General features: G+C 49.3%; 1 protein-coding gene across 4 annotated transcripts in view; it reads right to left on the reverse strand.

The window, feature by feature from the left end:
* slx9 (SLX9 ribosome biogenesis factor) overlaps positions 1–8,468 on the reverse strand; it is a 16,270-nt gene continuing 7,802 nt past the window's right edge. Inside the window, exons 3-7 of one of the 4 annotated variants that reach the window (XR_014568864.1) lie at positions 7,558–7,626; positions 5,548–5,731; positions 1,840–1,908; positions 885–1,718; positions 1–478 (exon numbers count right to left, since the gene is read on the reverse strand). Coding sequence is in view for 1 of the 4 variants with exons in the window: in XM_083758636.1 (XP_083614762.1) it covers positions 1,580–1,718; positions 1,840–1,908; positions 5,548–5,731; positions 7,558–7,626 (461 nt within the window). In the remaining 3 variants the exon portion in view is untranslated. Of the gene's footprint in view, positions 479–713; positions 744–780; positions 1,719–1,839; positions 1,909–5,547; positions 5,732–7,557; positions 7,627–8,468 lie in introns of those variants that run through there. The other 3 variants (XR_014568865.1, XR_014568866.1, XM_083758636.1) reach the window with 3 other exon arrangements.

The following is an 8,468-nucleotide window of genomic DNA, read 5'->3' on the forward strand; positions in this document are numbered from 1 at the left end:
TGGGGGTGGTGGGGGGTCATGTGAGGTGGGCTCGGGGAAGAAAAGAAAATCACACCCGTGTGAAGTGAGGGGCGCTCTTATCATCTCACAACATAAATTACAACACAATGTGTGTTTAAGCAACGGGTGCTAATGTTTTAGTCCTCAACACAAACATTACATTTCTCTTTATCGTCTATGAGGCGTTTTCTGAAACAAGCATCGTTTAAAGACAACCATTAAAGCTGCGCCCCTCAAAAAAACCTCTCTGCCTGGGAACTCACTTGGGCCCCCTTTCCACCGGGGCCCCCTTTCCACCGGGGCCCCCTTTCCACCGGGGCCCCCTTTCCACCGGGGCCCCCTTTCCACCGGGGCCCCCTTCCCACCGGGGCCCCCTTCCCACCGGGGCCCCCTTTCCACCAGGGCCCCCTTTCCACCGGGGCCCCCTTTCCACCGGGGCCCCCTTTCCACCAGGGCCCCCTTTCCACCAGGGCCCCCCCTTTCCACCGGGGCCCCCCTTTTCCACCGGGGTCCCCCCTTTCCACCAGGGCCCCCTTTCCACCGGGGCCCCCTTTCCACCGGGGCCCCCTTTCCACCGGGCCCCCCTTTCCACCAGGGGCCCCTTTCCACCGGGGCCCCCTTTCCACCGGGGCCCCCCCTTTCCACCGGGGCCCCCTTTCCACCGGGGCCCCCTTTCCACCGGGGCCCCCCCTTTCCACCAGGGGCCCCTTTCCACCGGGGCCCCCTTTCCACCGGGGCCCCCCCTTTCCACCAGGGGCCCCTTTCCACCGGGGCCCCCCCTTTCCACCGGGGCCCCCTTTCCACCAGGGCCCCCTTTCAACCGGGGCCCCCCCTTTCCACCAGGGCCCCCTTTCCACCAGGGCCCCCTTCCACCAGGGCTGAACCGATTTACGTGCTTTTATATTTTCCTTCCTTTTTCTTCTCCTGCCTAAATGTGAGCCCGGTCCAGAGGCTCAGAACCACAAAATCATCAAACGTCGGTTCAGGAACCAAAATGATGAATTACTTACAGGTTGGAAGATGCAGATGTGAAATAAACAATGGGTGAAAGGAAAGGGACGGGAACCTGTGGGGGTTCGCTTTGCTGCCGGCTCCGTTTAAAGGGACGGGAACCTGTGGGGGTTCGCTTTGCTGCCGGCTCCGTTTAAAGGGACGGGAACCTGTGGGGGTTCGCTTTGCTGCCGGCTCCGTTTAAAGAAAATGGAACCTGTGGGGGTTCGCTTTGCTGCCGGCTCCGTTTAAAGGGACGGGAACCTGTGGGGGTTCGCTTTGCTGCCGGCTCCGTTTAAAGGGACGGGAACCTGTGGGGGTTCGCTTTTCTGCCGGCTCCGTTTAAAGGGACGGGAACCTGTGGGGGTTCGCTTTGCTGCCGGCTCCGTTTAAAGCAAAGGGAACCAGTGGGGGTTCGCTTTGCTGCCGGCTCTGTGTAAAAGAAAACAACTAAAAGCACCCGTACGGTTCCAAGACTCTAGAAACTAGTTCTCTAGGTGGAGAAAAGGGGGCGGGTCGGCTTGGAGGCGGGTTGGTTTTGTTTTTGTGGGGGGTGGGGTGGGGGGGAGGGGGGTGAGAGGGGGAGGGGTTAACTGGGCCCTCCTCCTCCTCCTCCTTCCTCTTCCTGTTTCATCCTCTTCCTCAGCTGCTCGGCGATGTCCGCCAGAGGGTCTGCCGCAGCCGCCAGGCTTCTCGCCGCCTCGCCGAAACGGCTGCTCTCCGACTCTCTGGAAGAGGAGAGGAATCGCACAGGTTTTGTTAGTGTGTGTGTGACTGTGTGTGACTGTGTGTGTGTGTGTGTGACTGTGTGTGTGTGCGTGCGTGCGTGCGTGTGTGTGTGTATCTTACAAGAACTTGCGTTTCTGAGGCTGCTTCATCAGGCTGAAGTCTGTCGGCTCCGCCCTCTTCTTCACCGGCCTGGAGGTCAGAGGGCAGAGGTCAACAGGAGGTCAGAGGTCAACAGGAGTTCGGAGGTCACATTTTCAACATTATGACACTGGGTGGATGAAAAATGAAAATGAAATAAACAATGTCTCCCCCTAACGTGTGCGCGCACGGCTCAGGAATGTCCCGTGCAGAACAAATCTGCAATCGACATTGCATCTTGCATGCACACACACACACACACACACACACACACACACACACACACACACACACACGGTGCAGCCTACTAGCGTGTAGTCTATCTGGTCAAACGCTCTTACTCCTCCTGGTACCAACAGAGATAGATAACGCTCTTACTCCTCCTGGTACTAACAGATAGATAACGCTCTTACTCCTCCTGGTACTAACAGATAGATAACGCTCTTACTCCTCCTGGTACTAACAGATAGATAACGCTCTTACTCCTCCTGGTACTAACAGATAGATAACGCTCTTACTCCTCCTGGTACTAACAGATAGATAACGCTCTTACTCCTCCTGGTACTAACAGAGATAGATAACGCTCTTACTCCTCCTGGTACTAACAGATAGATAACGCTCTTACTCCTCCTGGTACCAGCAGAGATAGATAACGCTCTTACTCCTCCTGGTACTAACAGATAGATAACGCTCTTACTCCTCCTGGTACTAACAGATAGATAACGCTCTTACTCCTCCTGGTACTAACAGATAGATAACGCTCTTACTCCTCCTGGTACCAGCAGAGATAGATAACGCTCTTACTCCTCCTGGTACTAACAGATAGATAACGCTCTTACTCCTCCTGGTACTAACAGATAGATAACGCTCTTACTCCTCCTGGTACTAACAGATAGATAACGCTCTTACTCCTCCTGGTACTAACAGATAGATAACGCTCTTACTCCTCCTGGTACTAACAGATAGATAACGCTCTTACTCCTCCTGGTACTAACAGAGATAGATAACGCTCTTACTCCTCCTGGTACTAACAGATAGATAACGCTCTTACTCCTCCTGGTACTAACAGATAGATAACGCTCTTACTCCTCCTGGTACTAACAGATAGATAACGCTCTTACTCCTCCTGGTACTAACAGATAGATAACGCTCTTACTCCTCCTGGTACCAGCAGAGATAGATAACGCTCTTACTCCTCCTGGTACTAACAGATAGATAACGCTCTTACTCCTCCTGGTACTAACAGATAGATAACGCTCTTACTCCTCCTGGTACTAACAGATAGATAACGCTCTTACTCCTCCTGGTACTAACAGATAGATAACGCTCTTACTCCTTCTGGTACGAACTACAAAACGGAAGCTGAACATCCACATTATTCACACTGTTACTGTTGTGTTGACATAATATCTCCAGAGTTCTGCAGTCCCACAATGAAGGAGAGATGATCTCATCTATCACTAGTCCACCTCCATCTCTCACTAGTCCACCTCTCACTAGTCCACCTCCATCTCTCACTAGTCCACCTCTATCTCTCACTAGTCCACCTCTCACTAGTCCACCTCCATCTCTCACTAGTCCACCTCTATCTCTCACTAGTCCACCTCCACCTCTCACTAGTCCACCTCCATCTCTCACTAGTCCACCTCTATCTCTCACTAGTCCACCTCCACCTCTCACTAGTCCACCTCCATCTCTGACTAGTCCACCTCTATCTATCACTAGTCCACCTCTATATCTCACTAGTCCACCTCCACCTCTCACTAGTCCACCTCTATATCTCACTAGTCCACCTCTCACTAGTCCACCTCCATCTCTCACTAGTCCACCTCCATCTCTACAATGAAGGAGATGATCTCATCTCTCACTAGTCCACCTCCATCTCTCACTAGTCCACCTCTCACTAGTCCACCTCCATCTCTCACTAGTCCACCTCCATCTCTACAATGAAGGAGATGATCTCATCTCTCACTAGTCCACCTCCATCTCTCACTAGTCCACCTCCACCTCTCACTAGCCCATCTCTCACTAGTCCACCTCCATCTCTCACTAGTCTACCTCCATCTCTCACTAGTCCACCTCCACCTCTCACTAGCCCATCTCTCACTAGTCCACCTCCATCTCTCACTAGTCTACCTCCATCTCTCACTAGTCCACCTCCACCTCTCACTAGCCCATCTCTCACTAGTCCACCTCCATCTCTCACTAGTCCACCTCTCACTATTCCACCTCCACCTCTCACTAGTCCACCTCTCACTAGTCCACCTCCACCTCTCACTAGCCCATCTCTCACTAGTCCACCTCCATCTCTCACTAGTCCACCTCTCACTAGTCTACCTCCATCTCTCACTAGTTCACCTCCACCTCTCACTAGCCCATCTCTCACTAGTCCACCTCCATCTCTCACTAGTCCACCTCCACCTCTCACTAGTCCACCTCCATCTCTCACTAGTCCACCTCCATCTCTCACTAGTCCACCTCCATCTCTCACTAGTCCACCTCTATCTCTACAATGAAGGAGATGATCTCATCTCTCACTAGTCCACCTCCATCTCTCACTAGTCCACCTCCATCTCTACAATGAAGGAGATGATCTCATCTCTCACTAGTCCACCTCCATCTCTCACTAGTCCACCTCCACCTCTCACTAGCCCATCTCTCACTAGTCCACCTACATCTCTCACTAGTCCACCTCCATCTCTCACTAGTCCACCTCTCACTAGTCCACCTCCACCTCTCACTAGTCCACCTCTCACTAGTCCACCTCCATCTCTCACTAGTCCACCTCTCACTAGTCCACCTCCATCTCTCACTAGTCCACCTCCATCTCTCACTAGTCCACCTCCATCTCTCACTAGTCCACCTCCATCTCTCACTAGTCCACCTCTCACTAGTCCACCTCCACCTCTCACTAGCCCATCTCTCACTAGTCCACCTCCATCTCTCACTAGTCCACCTCTCACTAGTCCACCTCCACCTCTCACTAGTCCACCTCCATCTCTCACTAGTCCACCTCTCACTAGTCCACCTCCATCTCTCACTAGTCCACCTCCATCTCTCACTAGTCCACCTCCATCTCTCACTAGTCCATCTCTCACTAGTCCACCTCTATCTCTACAATGAAGGAGATTATCTCATCTCTCACTAGTCCACCTCCATCTCTCACTAGTCCACCTCCATCTCTACAATGAAGGAGATGATCTCATCTCTCACTAGTCCACCTCCATCTCTCACTAGTCCACCTCCACCTCTCACTAGCCCATCTCTCACTAGTCCACCTCCATCTCTCACTAGTCCACCTCCATCTCTCACTAGTCCACCTCTCACTAGTCCACCTCCACCTCTCACTAGTCCACCTCTCACTAGTCCACCTCCATCTCTCACTAGTCCACCTCTCACTAGTCCACCTCCATCTCTCACTAGTCCACCTCTCACTAGTCCATCTCCATCTCTCACTAGTCCACCTGGTCCGTGTTTATAAATTGACTGGGCGCTATAATGTAATGGATTAAATAACACCGGGTGTTAACATGTAAAGGTTTTATCGCACGTAACACTTAATATCCATAACCGGGTGTTACAATGACAACATTGTGGTGTCTTGACCGGTTGCTGTCCACCTTGGAAATATATATTTTTTTTAAAAGCCCCCCCAAAAAAATGTAAATGTAAAACTAGAAACAGACTCACAGTCTGTTCTTGCGGTGGCTGCGCCGCTGCGACGTGGCTGCGCAGCCGGCTGCGGGGACGCTAAGCAGCTGCGACAGCTCAGGGAGAGCCTCGGCCAGAGGCTTCATGTCTCCAACCACCGGCATGGCCTTACGGCGGGCCTCCGCAACCTGCTCCTCCCTCTGACGCTTGATGGACGAGATCTCTGGAGGACGGACGGACGGAGAGAGGGAGGGACAGACAGACGGAGGGACACAGAGACGGAGGGACACAGAGAGGGACGGACGGAGAGAGGGACGGACGGAGAGACAGACAGACGGAGGGACACAGAGAGGGACGTACACAGAGAGGGACGTACACAGAGAGGGACGGACGGAGAGACAGACAGACGGAGGGACAGACAGACAGAGGGACAGACAGACGGACGGACGGAGAGAGGGACAGACAGACAGAGGGACACAGAGAGGGACGTACACAGAGAGGGCCGGACGGAGAGACAGACAGACGGAGGGACAGACAGACAGAGGGACAGACAGACGGAGGGACAGACAGACATGTCAGGAAGGCTGTCACAATTACACAATCAATGAAGTTGACGGTCCAGGCACCTCGGCTGCTAATCCAGCCGGACGACGTGCCGCGGGTTCAAGTCCCCCCTCCCCATCTCTCTCGCCCTGTCCTGTCTAATCACTAAGGCAAAAACGCCAAAAATATATATATTTAAAAAAAGAAAAAAGTTGACTATTAATTGTGATTTATAGACTTAATTAAGTACTTAGAACAATGGAACGTTACAATTAGTATTATTATTAATTAGAACAATGGTTACAATTATTATTATTATTATTAATTAGAACAATGGTTACAATTAGTATTATTATTATTATTATTAATTAGAACAATGGTTACAATTAGTATTATTATTATTATTAATTAGAACAATGGTTACAATTAGTATTATTATTAATTAGAACAATGGTTACAATTAGTATTATTATTATTAGAACAATGGTTACAATTAGTATTATTATTAATTAGAACAATGGTTACAATTAGTATTATTATTAATTAGAACAATGGTTACAATTAGTATCATTATTATTATTATTAATTAGAACAATGGTTACAATTAGTATTATTATTATTATTAATTAGAACAATGGTTACAATTAGTATTATTATTAATTAGAACAATGGTTACAATTAGTATTATTATTATTAATTAGAACAATGGTTACAATTAGTATTATTATTAATTAGAACAATGGTTACAATTAGTATTATTATTAATTAGAACAATGGAACGTTACAATTAGTAGTAGTATTAATTAGAACAATAGAACGTTACAATTAGTATTTCTGTTTGCCTTCTAGGCTTCGTAATCACAGATTCCACACAGGAGATATGACTAATAACTTAATAATCTATAACTTGAAATCACTAAAATCACTCCCTCCCTCCACAGTCCAGTAAATATGATGATGATATGAACAAATAAATATTCCTGGAATTATGTTCTCTAATTATGAGGATAATGTGTCAAATATTCAGATAAAGAAGACCGTCTTAGAGCTCCATTTTCTTGCTAATTATTTCCGTCCAAAAGAGCGAACGTGAACGAGGGGTTGGATTTCAGAGAGAGAGAGAGAGAGAGAGAGAGAGAGAGAGAGAGAGAGAGAGAGAGGAGCGCGGGGCGAGCGGTGGCGTCGAGGCCATTAGCGCCTAATTATATCCGCGTAGAGAGAGAGAGAGGATGATGCGTGTTGTGTTACTCAGGCATTGATTGGCTAAGCACGCAGATAGAGTTACTGTGGCCTCATCAGTGATCACCATTATACCACCAGGATGGTGTCAGAGGGGGGGACCAGGTCTGGAGAAACACACCCAACAGAAGTGACTATCAGGAGTCACTCTGGCATATCTATTCAAATGGGGGTCTCTGGCATATCTATTCAAATGGGGGTCCCTGGCATATCTCTTCAAATGGGGGTCCCTGACATATCTCTTCAAATGGGTGGAGAATGACTCACTGTTCAGCCAACGGTCTCTCCTCTCCTTCATCTTCTCCTTCTTCGACTTTAGTCTCTTCTCTACCAGGCCTGAAAACACACACACACACACACACACACACACACACACACACACACACACACACACACACACACACACACACACACACACACACACACACACACACACACACACACACACACACACACACACACACACACACACAAATATGAAAAAGCTAGTACTGTGGAAGGGTTATCATTTATTAATTTACTTGTATTGATCCTATAAAAAATTGAATATAGGACTAGCAGCACTGTAACGTTAGCGCGCTGCACTGTAGCGTCAGCGCGCTGCGCAGGCAGCACTGTAACGTTGGGCGCTGCGCTGTAACGTTAGTGCGCTGTACTGTAACGTTAGTGCGCTATACTGTAACGTTAGTGCGCTGCACTGTAACGTTAGTGCGCTGCGCTGTAACGTTAGTGCGCTGCGCTGTAACGTTAGTGCGCTGTACTGTAACGTTAGTGCGCTATACTGTAACGTTAGTGCGCTGCACTGTAACGTTAGTGCGCTGCACTGTAACGTTAGTGCGCTGCGCTGTAACGTTGGGCGCTGCGCTGTAACGTTAGTGCGCTGTACTGTAACGTTAGTGCGCTATACTGTAACGTTAGTGCGCTGCACTGTAACGTTAGTGCGCTGCACTGTAACGTTAGTGCGCTGCGCTGTAACGTTAGCATGTTGCGCTGTAACGTTAGTGCGCTGTACTGTAACGTTAGTGCGCTATACTGTAACGTTAGTGCGCTATACTGTAACGTTAGTGCGCTATACTGTAACGTTAGTGCGCTGCACTGTAACGTTAGTGCGCTGCGCTGTAACGTTAGCATGCTGCACTGTAACGTTAGTGCGCTGCACTGTAACGTTAGTGCGCTGC

This window comes from Protomyctophum parallelum (genome assembly GCF_964188405.1).
Source record: "Protomyctophum parallelum genome assembly, chromosome: 23".
Classification (NCBI taxonomy): domain Eukaryota; kingdom Metazoa; phylum Chordata; class Actinopteri; order Myctophiformes; family Myctophidae; genus Protomyctophum; species Protomyctophum parallelum.